The 19,363-nt window shown below is 37.0% G+C and overlaps 1 protein-coding gene and 1 long non-coding RNA gene across 2 annotated transcripts; one reads left to right on the top strand and one right to left on the bottom strand.

The window, feature by feature from the left end:
• Window positions 1-251: 251 nt before the first annotated feature.
• On the top strand, window positions 252-16,222 carry LOC132105640 (liprin-beta-1-like). Its single transcript, XM_059510924.1, has 25 exons — window positions 252-428; window positions 5,875-5,956; window positions 6,752-6,957; window positions 7,521-7,610; window positions 7,778-7,891; window positions 8,026-8,136; window positions 8,753-8,845; window positions 9,275-9,392; window positions 10,162-10,223; window positions 10,677-10,761; window positions 11,191-11,273; window positions 11,591-11,664; window positions 12,020-12,071; window positions 12,477-12,615; window positions 12,751-12,880; window positions 12,967-13,098; window positions 13,187-13,337; window positions 13,434-13,545; window positions 14,191-14,279; window positions 14,501-14,620; window positions 14,712-14,837; window positions 14,918-15,106; window positions 15,235-15,393; window positions 15,525-15,590; window positions 15,662-16,222. The coding sequence occupies exons 2-25, from the start codon at window positions 5,893-5,895 to the stop codon at window positions 15,737-15,739; spliced, it is 2,643 nt and encodes an 880-aa protein (XP_059366907.1). The 5' UTR covers window positions 252-428; window positions 5,875-5,892; the 3' UTR covers window positions 15,740-16,222.
• A 1,585-nt stretch (window positions 16,223-17,807) lies between these two features.
• Window positions 17,808-18,951, bottom strand: LOC132106258 (uncharacterized). The gene is made up of 3 exons (XR_009424089.1): window positions 18,803-18,951; window positions 18,633-18,713; window positions 17,808-17,956 (listed from the first exon to the last, which is right to left on the bottom strand). It is a non-coding gene; the product is annotated as an uncharacterized LOC132106258 (long non-coding RNA).
• Between the last annotated feature and the right edge of the window lie 412 nt (window positions 18,952-19,363).

Raw genomic sequence — 19,363 nt, 5'->3', positions numbered from 1 at the left:
TAATTAGATGACTATTGTTTCTGAATAATGCCTGACCAATTACCTGGACGACAAGCCTTCTTTTTTATTTTCTTCCACTAATTCACTTTCTGTGTAGGTATCATTTTATTGCATTGTTATCGGTCTTTAACAGAAAACTGAATGCTCACGCATGTAAAAAAAAATCAAAGTTTTTACTTATAGTCTTCTGTGGAGGTAATTGATGATGTTGGATGGTTTTGTGGTTGTGACTGGTCTAGCCCGCGCATGCGCACTTGGGCTCACAGTTCTCAACTTGAAGTCCGAAAGTCTCAGAGGAGACGCGTTCAACTTAATTAGAAACATTAATATGAGAGACGCTCGGGAATATCTGTTGATTTTGGACACACGCGTCTGCTGAAGGAAGTTTATCATTTCGAATAACGATAGGACTCTCATTACATTAGAAGGTAAGCCATTTACGATATTTCATAAAACTGACTAAACAATAATAATGTGCTTCATCTGTGTCGCACCTGAGAGTCGTTTACGCGTTTTAAGATGCGTAGAATTACGTTTCTATGCGTTTTATATTTAATTTATTTTTTGTTTTGTGTTTAGCCTACTCATTCTTTGCCCTTTTTCATAACTACACTTTTACACTTCAAAGATTTTAAATGAATGTAACATTTTAGGAATGTAGCCTATTTGTACAACATCCCTACTTACGTTCAGATTAACTAGAGATCTATGCTCTTTTAGGACATGAGCTACAGTAACTATTTTCCTTTTTTTACCTTGTTAATGTGTATTTTTGTTGGACAATATCACATTTATTTTCTTGTGGATTTGTGAAGCTGAATTTGCTTGTGGGTGTGACTTTTTGTTTTGTGAATGAATAAATCTGAAGTTTCTCATGAAGTTGGTCATTTTTTTTTCACACAATAAAGTAAAAGGTCTGTCTTAACCTGGTGCTGTAAAGCCTATAAACCTGGAGCGTGTAAGCATATCATGCGTTTACTGTAACTTCCAGGGTGGAACTGTGGCCTTTCACAGTGGGAAAAGGTCAGCTATGACATCAGAGCTTGTTTTTTTTTTAATTCTTCAATATAAGACCCTAAATTGCTCCCATGCAGGCTTGAAGTGTGTGTCAGATGTTTCCTATCTTGTCCTCCACATGTTTCCTTGTATTCATTTCAGCAAACCCCAGACGAGCTACAAATTACAGAATCAAAGCATTATCAATGCAGCCATTTGTTTTTGAAATTTTAATGATGTTTATGTAACTTTGATGTGATTGGGATAAAAGGAGAACTCTAGCAATCATAGGATGTTTTTAATCATACAACATGTTTCATTTCTGCACTTTTTTAGTATGTTTAAAGTTTTGTACATTTTGGTGGATGGGTTTTTCGTCCCAGTTTAATTGTGATAATGCTAAATAATCCCAAAGTTAATAAGCACACATTTTTGGATTGTGTCATCTAAGGGCTTTACTGATGGGTCTGTGGGTGTACGTTAGACATAAATGGTTGGGAAACACTGATGTATGGGGTGACACTGACACATCTGGAGTGATGTGTCTCTGGTCTTTATCGACTGACAGCTCACTCCTCTTTAAGAAGAATGCTGCTCAAAAGCACTTTATCAAACCAGGTGATACAAAATATGCTTTTATTTTCATTCAGGAACTCAAAGCTATGCAAAGATTTCAGTGTTGAATTCTTAACTTGCACACTCCTGTATCCAGCTCAATGATTAGTAGTGGATAGGACTTTGCGACTAGGAGCTTGTTTTAATGATGAAGGCCACATATGTGTCACATCTGTGTGTTTGTATAGCGTATAGCTCAGTAGCACAATCCGTCTGAGGGATTGGCTGTATTTGGGACGAGGCTCAGCCTGGATAACGGCACGGGCAGTGGGTTGTTTTTCTTTCAGACTACCCCCACTCCATCCCATATCTCCACATCTGGCCAACGTCAGAGTCTCTAAATAAACCAAAAAGACTTCTACCTTTGTACTGGTAGGCCTGTCTGGGCACCAAGCCAGCTAGTCACTTCCATCCCTCCTACAGTGCTTTGGTTAACAACCCTTTAAGGCAATCTGCAATCTACTGATTAATTGTATATTTAATAGTAAAACAACTGAATTAATTTGCACAAGGGGCTTGACAGTGCTTTGGCCTGAGGGCGGGCTGTACGATATCTATGTTTGGAGGAAGTGCTGATTGTGAATGTATGTGAGAGGGAGCACACATCTGGAGGAGTTTTTCAGGAATCTGGGAGAAGGGGGAGGTTCTTGATGAAACTGGTCATTTGGGTCATGGAGCGATTGGTGCATGGTACACACAGGGCCTCTGGCTGAGACAAAATACACAGCCAATTAAGTCAACCCGACTGCTTTTTCGCCTCTTTCCGTTTGGAAATGTAATTCCTCAGTCCATTTGCGACTGATTAAAATCTGTTGCGTTTACTACTGGAAAGTATTGTTCAAAAGTGTACTTGGAGCCAAAGATCACTCGACACTATCACGAGGGGCTCGCAATTGCTCCCATGCAGGCTTGAAGTGTGTGTAAACCCACACACATGCAATAATACAATCATATATGGAATGAAGGATCTGAAAGTCATATAATTTGTTTCTGATTTCATAATATTAAACTGTTCGAATATGGTATGAAGCATCTGAGAGTCATATAATTGATATCTGATTTCATACTCTTAAACTGGTCAAATAACATCCCAGATTAGCTTTTCTGAAGTAAGCAAATATTCACTTTCAGACTTTCTACTTGCACTATTTGGAGAAACTGCCAGATATCCAGGGCTTCCCCATAGGAAGTGATGCAGGCAGCTGACTAAATACAGCTCCTTTTCCCTCCAGGGATGTGGAGAATGTTTTCTTTTTGCCAAAAGTAAGTGGAAAAGCTGTGGATTTCAAGCTTGGCGAACCTCCACTTTGGCCAGTGTTTCTACAGGTGGTAATGGATCTGAATGTCAAATCCAGTAGATTCTAACTCATTTTAGCACTTTCATTCATCATTAAAGTTTCGGTGAGTATTTGGTTGATGTTTTGTAGTCAGCAGCTTGATTAGGTCATTGGGCTCTAAAACAGCTTTTATTTGCTTGGAACAAGCGTTGTATACAAAGGACTCTTTGACCCTATAAAATCTAATTTCCATAAACAAAACCTAGGTCTGCTCCTCTTGCTACATAAAAACTGTGAAGTGACATGGGCTGGCTTGCCCTTTCTGCGGCCCTCGTTGATCAGATAAGGTCATAATTGAATAGGTTCATGTTTGAATGAGAATGTAGCTTGTTTCTGTGCTCTTTCTCTCGGGGTCGGTGGTAAATGGACAAACAAAGACCTCTGTGTTAGTTGTTGAGAGTTCCAGCTCTCTTGCAGTCTGTAAATAAATGAAGAAGGGTACCCCACTGTTTTGGCTTGTAATTGTGACCAGCAGTGTAGTCCTATATAGTGATGGGTCAGTATGGTTTACTTTACAACCCGAATTCCGGAAAAGTTGGGACGTTTTTTTTAATTTTAATGAAATGAAAACTAAAAGACTTTCAAATCACATGAGCCAATATTTTATTCACAATAGAACATAGATAACATAGCAAATGTTTAAACTGAGAAAGTTTACAATTTTATGCACAAAATGAGCTCATTTCAATTTTGATTTCTGCTACAGGTCTCAAAATAGTTGGGACGGGGCATGTTTACCATGGTGTAGCATCTCCTTTTCTTTTCAAAACAGTTTGAAGACGTCTGGGCATTGAGGCTATGAGTTGCTGGAGTTTTGCTGTTGGAATTTGGTCCCATTCTTGCCTTATATAGATTTCCAGCTGCTGAAGAGTTCGTGGTCGTCTTTGACGTATTTTTCATTTAATGATGAGCCAAATGTTCTCTATAGGTGAAAGATCAGGACTGCAGGCAGGCCAGGTTAGCACCCGGACTCTTCTACGACATGCAAGCTGCCCATACCGTATGCACTTATGCACCCCCATACCATCAGAGATGCTGGCTTTTGAACTGAATGCTGATAACATGCTGGAAGGTCTCCCTCCTCTTTAGCCCGGAGAACACGACGTCTGTGATTTCCAACAAGAATGTCAAATTTGGACTCGTCTGACCATAAAACACTATTCCACTTTGAAATAGTCCATTTTAAATGAGCCTTGGCCCACAGGACACGACGGCGCTTCTGGACCATGTTCACATATGGCTTCCTTTTTGCATGATAGAGCTTTAGTTGGCATCTGCTGATGGCACGGCGGATTGTGTTTACCGACAGTGGTTTCTGAAAGTATTCCTGGGCCCATTTAGTAATGTCATTGACACAATCATGCCGATGAGTGATGCAGTGTCGTCTGAGAGCCCGAAGACCACGGGCATCCAATAAAGGTCTCCGGCCTTGTCCCTTACGCACAGAGATTTCTCCAGTTTCTCTGAATCTTTTGATGATGTTATGCACTGTAGATGATGAGATTTGCAAAGCCTTTGCAATTTGACGTTGAGGAACATTGTTTTTAAAGTTTTCCACAATTTTTTTACGCAGTCTTTCACAGATTGGAGAGCCTCTGCCCATCTTTACTTCTGAGAGACTCTGATTCTCTAAGACAAAGCTTTTACAGCTAATCATGTTACAGACCTGATATCAATTAACTAGATATTCTCCCAGCTGAATCTTTTCAAAAATGCTTGCTTTTTTAGCCATTTGTTGCCCCCGTGCCAACTTTTTTGAGACCTTTAGCAGGCATTAAATTTTAAATGAGCTAATTAAGTGGATAAAAGTGTAAAATTTCTCAGTTTAAACATTTGCTACGTTATCTATGTTCTATTGTGAATAAAATATTGGCTCATGTGATTTGAAATTCCTTTAGTTTTCATTTTATTAAAATTTAAAAAACGTCCAAACTTTTCCGGAATTCGGGTTGTAGTATAGTTTGTTTGTATTTTTCTTGTTTTTTTTTCTATATTGATATTTTTAGTTTGCATTAATGTAATGAAACTATTTAAATGGTAGGACTAACTAATAACATATCTTGAGACCAATGTATACTGTTTTCACATTCCTCTGCTTACAAGTTAAATTATTCATAATGTGATTGTGAACATTTATTAGAATTTGAAACATTATGGTTAAGTAAATGCAATATAATAATACATTTTAAATCAAAACATTTTGTTTGCCCTTCCTCCTACTTCAGTGTTATTTTAGTATTATTTCTTAATATTTGTAGAATCTAAAGAAATGTAATATTTCTTTTATATTTTGTATGAAATTATTTCTAATTCTAATTTCTAATAACATTTATCTCTGTTTAATCTTATTTTAGTTTAGTTGCTAAATGTTAATTTATTTCAGCTTTATTTGAATTCTGGGAAATTAGTTTAATAGTTTATTTTTAGTTGATTTACAACACTGTCTTCGATACCTTAAAGATTGTGATATGATTTTTTTTGTAAACAAATTTGAGCAGCTGCTCATGCATGTTTGGACGTGTTCATAAGTGAGGCGTAGCTGTCTATTAGATCTAATTTGCCTTGCTAATGTAAATTAATTTTGAAATGGTAATTAAAAGATTCATTCAGGGATCCAACCTGGTGGGTGGAGAAGGGAAGCTTCTGTCAAGCTGTAGGCCAGTGGCAGTAACAGACTGGACATGACTCCTGTGGGACTTTGTTTTGAAAGTCTGGAATTCCAAGCATTCCAACGCAAAGTGGAGAAAAATCCTGGGAGAATCATGCCATTATCCCACACATGAGTCCTCCCATTCTGCATGATTTGACAGAAACGCCTCATACTAGTGCCAGACAGGAGAGAGAACATCAGACAAATGGAAAGCAGGATTTTTTTTTTCTTTTTTAGCGTAATGTCCTTGCTTACCTTTAAATGTTACATTTGCAGGTTTCAAGAAAGCTGATCATGATGTGTGATGCGAGTGAAATGTTGGCAGCTGCTCTGGAGCAGATGGATGGCATCATCGCAGGTACAACTAAATAATGAAAAATACTATGTACAAAAAAAGATTCTTTCTCTTTTCTTTTATTTGCAGCTTTACACAGTCATCAACAGTGTAGTCATTTATTAAAAATAAAAGACAAATTATTTGAAAGAAATTTTAGGGTCAATGCACATATGTAAACTTGCAAGGAGAATAAATCTGCACTGTGAGTGTTTCTGCAGATTTGTGAGAACCGAGAGTATGCGCAGTGAGCGACATTACAAGGCTTTTCCACTATTTCAGCACTGATGAAATCTAATGCTTATTCAGTATGCGACCACAATATTGTCCATCTCTGGAAACATCAGGGCTGCATCAGAGAAAAAGTGAATGTCTTCGCTTGAAGCAAGAGTGAATCTCTTGAAGGCTATGCTTTTCCATTCACTCTGTAATTATGGAAGTGGACGGCCCACTGTTTACATCATCTGATAATAAGCCACCCGAGCACTGTGGTCACAGTCATCCAGTCATGTTTTGTTTTGGAAAGTGCTGAAAGTAGCTACAGCAAAACATGCATATTTAAAGTGAATTTACACAAGAATTCAATTTAAAATGAAATAATTTCAGTCATTTACTCACTCTCATTTTCTGTTCATTTTTAGGGTTATACAACCACACAGTCACACAGTTAAAAAAAAAAAATAACACAAATATAAAAATAGAATTAGTCTATTCAGGTTGTGCACTATATAACAGTCTTAATTAATTCTACATGGATCCCAGTAATTTTGACTCATCCCAAAATTCTTTCACTGATCCTCATTCCTGCACTTGCCTCAGGTTCTAAGGCTATGAATTACACCAATGGCCTCTTTGATTGTCAGTCACCAACTTCACCATTCCTGGGCAGCCTTCGGGTGTTGCATCTCTTGGAGGACCTGAGGGGTGCGTTGGACTTGATGAATCCTGAGGAAAAGGAGAGTCTGCGTAGCCAGGTGTCGGAAACCACAGCTGAGGGTCTGATGGAATGGCTACAAAGCCGACTGGTGGGTTTTCAGCAGAAAACAATTGGTGGGCTTAAATTGGAAGCTTTCAATAAAGTTTATTTTAAAATAATATCATTTTTGGCTGAAGATTTTTAAGCTGTTTGATGCAAAAATTATTCTTGAGGAAAATACTATTGATAGTTTTCCTTTAATGTATTTATCTGTAAGTCTGACATAAGATTTTCTCCCTTTGCTTTTTCCATCCTTAACTCCAGTCATGATTCTTCTGGATTAGAAACATTTCAACTCCCCATCCCCTTTTTCCATATTTAACCTGAAGCATGCTTGCTTTGTGAAATTTCCACTCCTGGGCAGAAAAACGTTCACATGCATCTCATATAGCAGAGTATTATCTGCACGAACCTCACATGACTCACTGATGGCAGCATGTGATTTTTTTTTTCAGGTCCCACTGGCATTTGACTGAATATGGTCATTTCACTGCATTTTGTTGCCACACCACACAACCAGTAAATCTGGTGTGTCTATTTGGAAATGCGTTTTCATGTATGTTTCATGTAGAATACAACTACATGTAATACTTTGTTGATTTATGTTTTTAGACCAATGGCCATGGATCTGCAGCAGGGGATTTGGTCTACCAGGAGCGACTCTCTCGCTTGGAAAGTGACAAAGAATGTCTAGTGCTCCAGGTGAGTTGTCAAAATCAAGTCGAGAGACATTGTGGGATTTTTTTTTTGTCAGATTTGAAGTTGTGTGCCTCTGTTTTCCTATTCGCTGTCAGTTTGAATGCAGCAATTGTAGTTTTTAAATGTCACACATCACACACAATCAGTAAGTATCCACTCTGATCCCCCAGGTAAGTGTTCTGACAGACCAGGTGGAAGTTCAAGGAGAAAAAATAAGGGACCTAGACTCGAGCCTTGAGGAACACCAAATGAAACTGAATGCTACAGAAGAGTTACTACAGCAGGTGTGTGATCTCTTTTAAAGGCTTATGTGCAATAACAGAAGTGCACAGCATTTAAGACACATTGTTGTAAGAGTGGTCAGTATTAAAGGAATAGATTTCCAAAAAATGAAAACGAATATGTAAATTGTGTGTAGGAACTGCTTAGCAGAAGTGCTTTAGAGATGGAGAAACTGGAACTGCTGACCGAGGTATCAAGTCTCAAACTAAAGCTAGCTGCTACAGAGGGGGATTGCAGAGAAAGTGAGGTAAGGAGCACAGGTTTGCACTATCTACACTGTGAAATTTCATAGTGCACAGAGTCCCACAAACCTAATAAATTGAAGTCTCCAGTCATTAATCAGAACCTTAAAAGTGCTCTAAATGCAGAACAGAGTTAACTGTACTGACAATTTAATGAAATTAAACCTGGCTATTATGGTTTGACCACCCTGTGGTTTCCATAGTGACATTCATTGCTGCTTAAGCCCACAGCTTTATCCAGCAGAGGGTGAGAGCAAAACACAGAGTGCCAGAGCCATTTCCTGTTATAAAGCTTGTTTTGCCCCGTTTGAGTCCAGACTATACTGGACCCATTCAGCTTTCTCTCACTTGTATGAGTCCGAAAGGGAGTTTCAGTTTCAGAAACCAGAAATCCACAGTGGACCAAAAGAATGGGCTAGGTTTCCTCTGTGTTAGATGAAAATATAGATTTCATTTTAGTATAATGTTAAGTTCTCAGTTTCTGTGTTTTTTCCACTTTGTAAGTGTCTTAGAGGTATTTTTTGGCCTACTCATCCAACAAAACTCAAAGCATTTAGCATTACAAGTCACAAAATTCTTATTGACTCTTTGACTTATAGATATCATGGTCTTTCTCCTTAGGATTTTTATCAGGATGTAAAAGACATGCGCCTTCAGTTGACTTCTATGGAGGACGAGAGACAAGAGTATGAGAGAAGTCTTAACTCTACCAAAGTACGAGTGCCTCATGGTCAGGTCATAATTACACAACATAAGATTAACAGCAGTGAAGTGTTACAGCAAGCACTTGTATATGAATCACTGAGAAATCCTTGTAAAGTTCACCCTAACCTTCACGACTAGCCACTGGAATGTGCCAAGCTAATGAACTTATCCCCATGCTCAAAGCAGAACAAATTCAAATAGCTGAACAGATTCATGAAAAATCATGTCCCTTACTCCTAATTTTATTTTTATTTGTTTTGCATTTCTGCCACTCAGTTTGGTTTCTTGCATACCTTGAAATGTCCCATTGTTTTTTTGATAATGCTGAATTTGCAGATAAGTAAATTTGAGCTAAGCAAATTTGGGGTCGACACATGGTGAGCTTATTTTTTGTTCTGGAATGTCCTGGGAGCATTAATTGTGGTTTTTATTGGTCAGGAGGAGTTGATATCACTACAAAAGCAGTTGGAGGAGAGAGGACAGGCACTTAGAAGATTTCAGGACCAGGCCATGTCAGAAGCCCCAAACACAGAACAGTCACAAAACGGAGAGAAAGGTAAAATATGAACATTCGGCTTTAGCAACAACATGCCAAAGTCAATTTGAAATGTAACTAGAGGGGATTTAATTATTTTAATTTAAAATAATGTAATAATGTACAGGAAGTAATTGACTGAAGGTGAAATAGATGCATTGTGCTTAAATGTTAGATTTGATCTAGTTTACTCTACTTTGTGATCTGTAAAAAAATCAATTATCAATGTTTTATATATATGTATGTGTTTGTGTTTTTGTATTTACCATCATTATTTATGCTGATTGGCATAAATATGGTGGATGAGTGGAAAACGTAACTAGTTGTAGACTTTTGGACTCTTATCTAAAGGGAGTCTCGCACAGACACATTATGCAGCATTATCCTCTCTTAAATGTATGACACAAGAACAAAAACATTTATGTGTTATAAAGGAGAAACTATCCCAGCACACTGTAAGCTCAAGAAAAACTGTTGGAATGTATGAGGAATATGAAGGTTTGTATTACACGTCTAGACATGCTTTTTGATTGATGGTGACCTGGTTTTGGCAGCAGACTCCCCTTCTCTTATAACTCAGATTTGCTAGATGTGCTTGAATTGTCTCACAATATTTATTCTTGACTGCAAATCATATATACTTCCAAAATGAATAGTATGCATTTTCTGGGGTGTTTATTTTAATGATTCCAGAGACATAAAAATGTATCAAAAGCCCCAGTCTTGTTCTGAAATGTTTAGCTGTTGTGTGCCATGAGATATTATTTCTGGAGTTGTTTTGTGTGTTCAGACATGGAGGTGCAGAGAATGAGGAGTGCTGTTGAGTCTTTGAAGGCAGCTAATGAAGAGAAGGTAAACAATATGATGTCCTGCTATTTTGTTGTGACGATCACATCAACCACCTACCAGCACACACATTTTCACATACTTTGGTTTCTAATTAAACCATCTCCGTAATCTTTCTAATTAAACAGTTTTTGCCTATATCTATACATGTAGAATAGATATTATGTAGACGGAACCAGTCAAAAGGATTTTTTATATACCTATATTCAGCAAGTGTGCATTAAATTGACCAAAAGCTTCCACAAATTTGATTTCAAATAAAAGATGTTATTTTGGTGTAAATGTACTATTTTACATATTTTACAATATTACTGTGTTTGTGTATACATTTAGTTAATTAAATAATAAGAATAAGAATATTTGTATCAAAAAGTATTTAAAAATTTTTTTTAGTTTAATTATTAATCTGTATTTCATAAGATTATCAGTTTTACATAGTTTTAATCTGAATCTTTTTAGGATTTGAAGATAAAAGAGCTGCAGCAGTCTCTGATCCGTTTCAAGCGAGTGCAGGATATGGTGTCGTCCGTGCAGGCATCAAAAGGTGAGATGTCCTTGGCACATTTTTGTCTTCAGTTTATTATTTCCTTTTGAGAAAAAAAAAAAGATTGCTCGTATTGCAATGGCATGCTATAAACAATTAAAAACAATATCTCCAAGACACAAAATTGAAACCTGTTGAAAAATCTCAGAATAGTATGTGAGCCTTTCTATTTCTATACGTTCTGCTATAATATAAAACCACTGATCTTTAGCAGTTCACTACATTTACAAGTAACTTGATTTCATTAATATTATGAACGACATGCATTGCTTAATAAGTACCACTTGGTCTGTTTTTGCTGGTGTCTTTATGACATTAGGAAAAAGATTATTTTGATCGCAAGAATATTTCCCAAAAAGCTTTTGTCTGCATCCCAGTCTAATATCTTGGCTGATTTATCCTGTCTTATGACTTGTGCTGTTTTCCCAGACAAAACCAGGGATGAAGACATAAGAGAAGGGCTGTGTGACACCGAGATGGTCTCCACAGGAGGCACAGAGGAAACCGATGAAGTATGAAGGGTCTTACTCACACACACACACACATGGTTTATGTACACAGGATGTTCCTCAGACTTCCTTTTAGACCCCCTCCTTGCAGTATTTTCATTGTGATGGTCTGACAGAGAATAACAATTTAACCATAACCTTTTTGTTGACGGGGAACATCTCTGTTGTTTTTGTTTGGGAGTAGCATCCTGTGATTTTCAGGTCATTTCAGACTGCCTGCTCTTGTCCTTTGAAATCTGACTCCTGAGGGAAAATAGTTTTCTCACTGCTGATCTCTTGCATACTCGTGTCCATCAGTGTTGTTGTTGTTTCTCACACAGCCTCAGCTCATTCCATGTTCAGAGCTGCTCCCTGAAGTGACCACACACAAACCTGCAGCTGAGACCACCGACAGGTCTGTTTACTTACTGTAGACATTTATTTCAACTGTTCATACAAAAGATATATTGACGTTCAAGTATTTTTAATGGTTGGGGAGCAAAGTCGAGATTGAAAAAATAGATCAAACTGACTGATTTTCAGGCACTTTCCATGAACAGAGTACAAAATGGGCTTTAAAATGTAATATTGTTTTACGAATTTAAGGTAAACACAAGAATTGTAAAATTAACACATTTAATTTAAAACTGATAAAATTCATAATTTCTTCCATTATCAGGGATTAGTGCTTTTTTGCTAAATTTTATTACAATTTATTATTACATTATTAAAATTGTGATCGTTATGATTTCTTCCTTATGCTTTTTCAGTGTCTCTGAAGTACATCAGCCTGAAAGGTCTCGTTTGACAAACAATAATGAGGTACCAACTTAATCTATATAAGAAATTATGAATTAGATATGTTAATTAGGTCCTGTAAAAAGGTTCAAGATTCACAAATGTAGGGTTCGGTCACCCCATGTTGGTTAAAAACACAGCTTGAACACAGTAATGTCACTGTTTTCATGTAAGCACAGTGGCTCCCCCTACAGCATTTCACACCACCCTTTACTAGTCATTGTAAAATTAGATCAACATGAGCCTGACAAAAAGCTCTATTTATAATAAAACGATGTCATAGCTGCACTGGAAACATATAATTATAAATGATGCTAATAAAGAAGCATCTAATTTGTTTTTAATTAGAACTGTTAAGACCCAATCATTTGGCAAAACAAAAACTGAAATATCTTAACCAAGAACTGCAATTTGCTTATAATATTTTAGGATGAAGCCAGTAAAAATGGAGGCTCTCCATCCATCTCCCCGACTGAGAATTTTGGCTCTAAAAAAACACGTTCCTCTTTCGGACGTGGTTTTTTTAAGATCAGAGGCAACAAGATGACAAGCACCGCTCCCAATCTGAGTGAGTGAGGCCAAACACTTTCTGTAAAACATTTTGTATTTTAAAAACTGCAAAAGTTTGACCTTAATGAACATGAAGTATGCATATTTCTTGGAAGATTTATCCTGAATTATTGATTACATATTGGCTTTGCAGTTGAAGGAGAGCGTAAGGGGACTGAGCACTTGGATTTGGCCGGGTTGCAAATTCAGAAGCCGAAAGCATTAGAGACACACTCGCCCGAAGGAAAGAAAAAATCAAAGGGGATCATGAAGTTATTTGGAAGGTCTTTTTAATGTGTTTTAATATATTACTACTAAACTCCAGTGTCTATTAAAATGCAGATATTAACTATTATAATCCCTGTTCCAGAATGAAGAGAAGTCAGTCCACTTCCGATGACCTGGACGATCCTCCCGAGTCGGCGTTTCGGAGAGGGGGAGTTCGAGCCACAGCGGGACCCAGACTGGGCTGGTCACGTGATCCTCAGCGAAGCAATAACAAGTACATACAGTTTTTTTTTTAAGAGTTCTTTTGTTTAATTGATTTTTTCATGCACTTCAACATGTAATGTTGTAAATGTCACTGTCAGCGAGCTGGACAACCCATTTTCACGCTGGAGTAAAGAGCAGGTGTGCGTTTGGCTGCAGAACCAGGGACTGGACTTATATGTAAATCAAGCTCAGCAGTGGATCAGCTCTGGACAGACATTATTAAAGGCGTCTCAGCATGATTTGGAAAAGGTCACATTTTCAAATATGCATGCACATACTTTTATTTCTTAAGCTGTAAGGTTAGGTTAGTCTGTGTGGTGTATGACATTTCTGTCTGTGCTTCAGGACATGGGCATCCGGCATCCTCTACACAGAAAGAAACTGCAGCTGGCTCTTCAGTCGCTGGGCTCCAAGGAGGAAGATGCCATGGGTAAACTGGACTACAACTGGGTTACTCGTAAGTAACAATCAGGGTTTTATAACTAAATGAAACGAATTCCAATTCTTTCATTAATTACTCCCCCTCATTTTGTTCTAAACCTGTAAGTCCTTCGTTCATCTTCGGAACACGGATTTAGATATTTTTGATAAAATCCGAGAGCTTTCTGACCCTGTATAGACAGCAAGGTTCAAGTGCCAAAAAAGGTAGTAAAGATGTTGTTCAAATAGACCATGTGACATGAGTGGTTCAACTGAGAGTCATGGTACTCTCCTGAACATGTGGCGAATACTCACACGGAAGAGAAGAAATTATTGATGTATTTTTTTTCTTTAGGCACAAAAGGTATTCTTGTATCTTCATAATATGACTGTTGAAACACTGAAGTCACATTGACTATTTTAACAATGTCCTTAATACATTTCTGGGCCTTAAACATGTCATTTGTTTTACTGTCTGTGCAGGGTCAGTAAACTCTCAGATTTCAGTGTTCCAAAGATGAACGAAGGTCTTGCGGGTTTGGAATGACACATTTTCATTTTTAGGGTGAACTATCGCTTTAAGCCAGACGTCTGAATACGGTTGATTACAAATGTTATTTGCACCATTAATATTTTATTACAAAGTCAGAGTACCGATATTATTATTGTAATTATCTCAAAGGATGGCTGGATGACATCGGCCTACCTCAGTATAAATCTCAGTTTGATGAGGGCAGAGTGGATGGGCGCATGCTTCACTATATGACTGTGGTAGGTGTCAATTACAATTTAAATATTACAATACCTTTTCTTTTATAACATATAAATTATAATACACACAAACTACAATTTTTGCAGCTATTAATATAGTCTTTAGAAATCATTCTAATATACTGATACGGTGTTCAAGAAAAATAAAAAAAAATGTTGGTACCAGTTTTTGCGGAAACGCAATACTAAGGTTGACTTTTTTTTGGGATATCATTGGTTAGGATGACCTGTTGGGACTGAAAGTGGGCAGTGTGCTTCACCATCTCAGTATTAAGAGAGCCATTCAGGTGCTACGCATCAACTGCTATGACCCCAGCTGCCTCCGTCGCCGACCAGCGGAGGTAGCATGCCCTGCTGTTATACCACCACACTAAGCACCAGTCACTTTTAATATGACTTTGATTTTTGCTGTATTTTTTCCCCTTTGATTAGAATAATCCCACGCCAGCAGAAATCTGTCAATGGACCAATCACAGAGTGATGGAGTGGCTTCGTTCAGTGGATCTAGCAGAGTATGCACCCAACCTGAGAGGAAGTGGAGTCCACGGAGGCCTAATGGTATGTGCAATGGAGCAGAAGACATCAGTTTCTATTTAAGTTGTTTTTTCTTATTTTTATTTTTTACCTGCGTTTCTCAGGTTTTAGAGCCTCGCTTCAATGTTGAGACAATGGCTCTGCTTCTTAACATCCCACCAAATAAAACTCTGTTGAGACGTCACCTTGCAACCAACTTCCATCTTCTGATTGGCTCAGAGGCACAAAGGCTGAAGCAGGAGCATCTCGAAAACCCAGATTACACTGTCCTGACAGCTACAGCCAAAGTCAAGGCAAGTAACTGTGTGTTAGGTTGCCTGTGGGTCTCTGAATGTCACTTATATGTGGAATATAATTAAACAGCTGTTTATCAACTTAACACCATGCTGATAAAGTTTTACCTATTCTCTCCTCCTTTTAGCCAAGACGTCTGTCATTTGGAAGTTTCGGGACATTGAGGCGGAAGCGACAGGAGGAGATGGAAGAGTATGTTTGCCCCATGGATGTGCAGATGCCTAAGAGCAGTAGTTTCAATAAAGGCCTTTGCGTTTACGAGGACAGCTTGGATCAACTGGAGCAGGTATGGACAATTCCACTGACTAGGATGCAATGGAGCTAAAATTGTGAATCATGTTTTAATTGCTAGTTTTTAATAAGTTTTCTGGTCATAGTTGGATGTAATTGTTAGATTGTTTAAATGATGGTGTGCAGATGGAGGACTCTGAAGGAACCGTGCAACAGATTGGCGCATTCTCGGAAGGAATCAACAACCTGACTGTAAGAAAACTACACAATATTCCAGCTGTACTGTATCCTGTTCTTACCTCAGTTCCTCATGTGTTCTCCAGAGCATGCTAAAAGAGGAGGAGTTCTTCATGGAAGCATCGTCCCGTTCACCTGAAACCAGCACCATAGATGACAACTAAGAATGTTTGAACTTGACAAAGTCTGTAGCTGTGAAAGTTACTGTGATTTTAGTATGAAAGCAATAAGCTCAGCTCACAGTGAAACTCAACATGATTACACAGTACATGCAATAGAATATTAATTCAGTGAAATGCTATTTATTCGTTTAGGATCTACAGTATATAAAGTAACTGAAACAGTATTTATAAGTGTTTGCACCAAGCTAAAAACCAAAGACGACAAATCAAAATGGCAGTTATTTCTTAATGATTATTGTCTTTTATACTCTAGGCTATATATTCATATGTGACCGTTCACTGCATGTTTTCACCCTTTTCTAGTTGGACGTTTACATGATTTTATTGGGAGGGAAAATTTATATTTTTGCCTGCAAAAACTTGATATTGTTATACTATAACCATATCAGTGAATACCATGTACTATGTACTGTTTTATGCATGTTATGTCAAAGAAATTCCATTAAAACTATTTTTTTTTCTGAATCCAATCTTTTTAAAAGTTTTTAGACAATGCATATGTGACATGTGGAGCTTTGTTAACATGAAAAGCTGTAACAAGCTGCCATGTCTGGGCTAGTACAGAAAAATGTGAAAATGTCAAACTTGTTTTAAGTCTTCGATCTGTTTCCAAACCACTTGTCCTGTGTAGGGTCACCTGAGAAAAAAAATCGTTGCACAGAAAAAGTAGGAACCCAGATGCTTTCATTGACTTTTAAGCTAAATGCATGACATGTTCAACCTTTAAGATACATTCACGCTCTACACGTTGTCACAAGCGTCATGTTGTCAGCCAGCAAATGGAAAACTCCACTTCAGTTTCTACAGTTCCAGCAGGCTTAGAGTAGAGGTCTGCACGGGCTTTAAACTGAAACCCGAACCCGGTCAGTGCCCGTGATCGTCTGACCCGACCCGAGCGAAACCGAAATCTTTTGTTTGTTTGTTTTTTTTTCCCGGGGAGCCTCATAGGTAAATAACGAGGAGAATAACAACGTGCAGTAAACGGTAAAACTGTTTGCACTACAATCCAGTGTGTTCCTAATTAAGATAACACATTAAAATAATATAAGACACACTTTCAATATCAAGCTGCAAAACAAACAGTTTTGTACAGCTAAAAATAGCTGGACGCAGACGAGACCGGAAACCAGACCCATGTAATTTACAAATGGGCACGCCCATTTTTACAACAATAAACAAAGTTTTGCTGAAATCACATGACTTGACCAGTCTGTCACGTGTTCCAAATCATTGATTCAGACAAAAGATTCGAAGCTAAATGAATCATTTTCACTGAACACGTTAACAATAATTTAGAAAAATTGTGGCAAGCGTGGTGGTGGTGCTTTGCAAGTTACCCATCGCGTGTTGGTAGTGGCGTGTACCACAGTTTGTTTTGCCGATTGCGAAACGTGATTGGTAAACAGTTTGCCAGAATATACCCGGACCATTCAAACTGGCTCATTTACTAAATGTCTAAGCGACACATACATTAACGTTTGCATAGTCGAGCAAAAGTCCATGCCTGCATCCCATTTTCAATACTATTTAGGGCAGACAGGGTGGACGTATGCACAGTGGGACGCAGGATATATTTGTTGTTAAATGTGAATAGAGGCTTGTAAATAATAGGATATCATCAGCTCCCTCTTGTGGCTGATAATGCGAAACTACAAACTACAAACCCGAGGTGCTGGGCCATAGGTGTATATATATATAAATGTACATTGTCATTACTCCAACTGCATTCTATGGATGACTCCAATCTTTCTCAGTTGTATCTTGGTGATTTCGTACACCCAATATTTAGCTCAATGTGAGACAAATGTTTCCTCTGATTTTGTGAACACATTTAGTACACAGTTAATATCTTTTTGCATTACAGTAATAAGAATATGCTATTGTTTATACAGTATTGGTAGTATTTGTGCTGTTTAATTTACAATGGGAGGGGAAAATGATTATCCCCCTCTTTAAACATTACATTTTATTTCAAATAGAAATACCTTCAAGACAGAAAGGTGTATTGCCTGGTCAATAGAAGTGGAGATAACAGATTGGGCTTACCTTAAAAACATTGGTTTCTTTGATGTCACACCTGTGAGGTATGATGGGCTCTATGGATGGAGGGATTAGAAGCCCCTCCACTGAATGAAGACGGCCATTCTACACTTCAACATTCAGCTCTAGAACAGACTCCCCATTGACCAGGATCTACCCCTATATGTGATGGAATCAGTGGTTACAAAGTATTAGGATCTTTAAATCACAATTTAAATATATGACTTTCATTGTATTATTTCAGTGGCATCATTTTTTGTGTCTGTATGGAGGGATTTACCCTCAAGTTCACACAGGTGTCCTAGCAGAGTAACAGCAGGTGTAATTAACTAACATTTAACCATGTGTATAAATAAGTATACTTTTAGTGTTACCTTTCAATCCTACATTCAAATTTTAAATAAATCAAATAAAAGCTAAATGCTTAAATTCAAATTAATTTAATTTAAATCTACTTTTTTTTAAGTTTCAGTTAGTTTGTGATGTCTGTGTAATATCTATCTATCTATCTATCTATCTATCTATCTATCTATCTATCTATCTATCTATCTATCTATCTATCTATCTATCTATCTATCTATCTATCTATCTATCTATCTATATTCATTGTGAAACAGAGTCATTAAAAAAATAAAAAGAAAAGAAAAAAAGATTTCATATATATATATATATATATATATATATAAAATCTTTTATTTATTTATTTTTTATTTTTTAATCTATGTTTCTTAGGTGCTCCAATACTTTTGATTGCCATATTTTCAATTTATTTTAACATTTGAAGAATATGTATTTTTTTCAGTTTCAGTTGAATGAATGAATGATTGTTACTTACAGCAGTTGTTACATTAAATGTCAGGATCTGGTCAGTCGAGGTCACAGCACGAGGATTCGACACAATGAAGCTGGCACTCAACTGTAGACAGATAAGACACACAGCATTTAATTCATTAATGACCTAGAAATGATTTGAACACACATATTTGCACACATTTACACACAAACCTGAGAAGTGGACACTATGTGATTGCGCATCAGTTCAAGTAGTTTTGTCTTACCCTAAATTGGGAGAAATTAAAAGAAAATGTACAGTGTTGCTTAAGTGATTGGATCGAACATATATACAGAGAATGTGAGATAAAAACATATTTAATAAAAAAATGGGATAAGTTTTATATGGTCAGAAAAAAATGGCCAATTAAATAATTCTAAATTAGTTAACCTTAAAATTTTTTTTAAAATAATGTAACAAAGTGCAAAATTTTAAATACAGGTAAAAATTCAAATTCCTTCATATTAATATAATACATCATTACCTATTTTTATGAATTATTATTATTATATATATATTTTTTTTACAACATAGCAAATATTTGGCTTATAATAAAAAAGGTCATATCTAGCACAGGTCAAGTGTCTTAAAGTACATTCATTTAGGGATTAATAGAGTTTAAAACTCTACCTCAAGCAGAGATTTAAACAGATAATTTTCCATTCCCTGAGAGAATCTGCAACAGGTTTTGCTTTAAAAAAAATAAGAGACAAAAACATAATTGGTCCTCATAA

This window comes from Carassius carassius, chromosome 26, assembly GCF_963082965.1.
Source record: "Carassius carassius chromosome 26, fCarCar2.1, whole genome shotgun sequence".
In the NCBI taxonomy this organism is placed as follows: Eukaryota; Metazoa; Chordata; class Actinopteri; order Cypriniformes; family Cyprinidae; genus Carassius; species Carassius carassius.
The sequence above is the reverse complement of the archived record's forward strand: the minus strand, read 5'-3'. Positions and strand labels throughout refer to the sequence as shown.

Bases quoted from the DNA above. Each gene is read 5' to 3' on its own strand.
- LOC132105640 (XM_059510924.1), top strand. From the start codon at position 5,893: ATGATGTGTGATGCGAGTGAAATGTTGGCAGCTGCTCTGGAGCAGATG. The intron at 9,393-10,161 runs GTAAAATATGAA...TTGTGTGTTCAG, and splicing joins GTCACAAAACGGAGAGAAAG to ACATGGAGGTGCAGAGAATG. The intron at 12,072-12,476 runs GTACCAACTTAA...ATAATATTTTAG, and splicing joins GTTTGACAAACAATAATGAG to GATGAAGCCAGTAAAAATGG.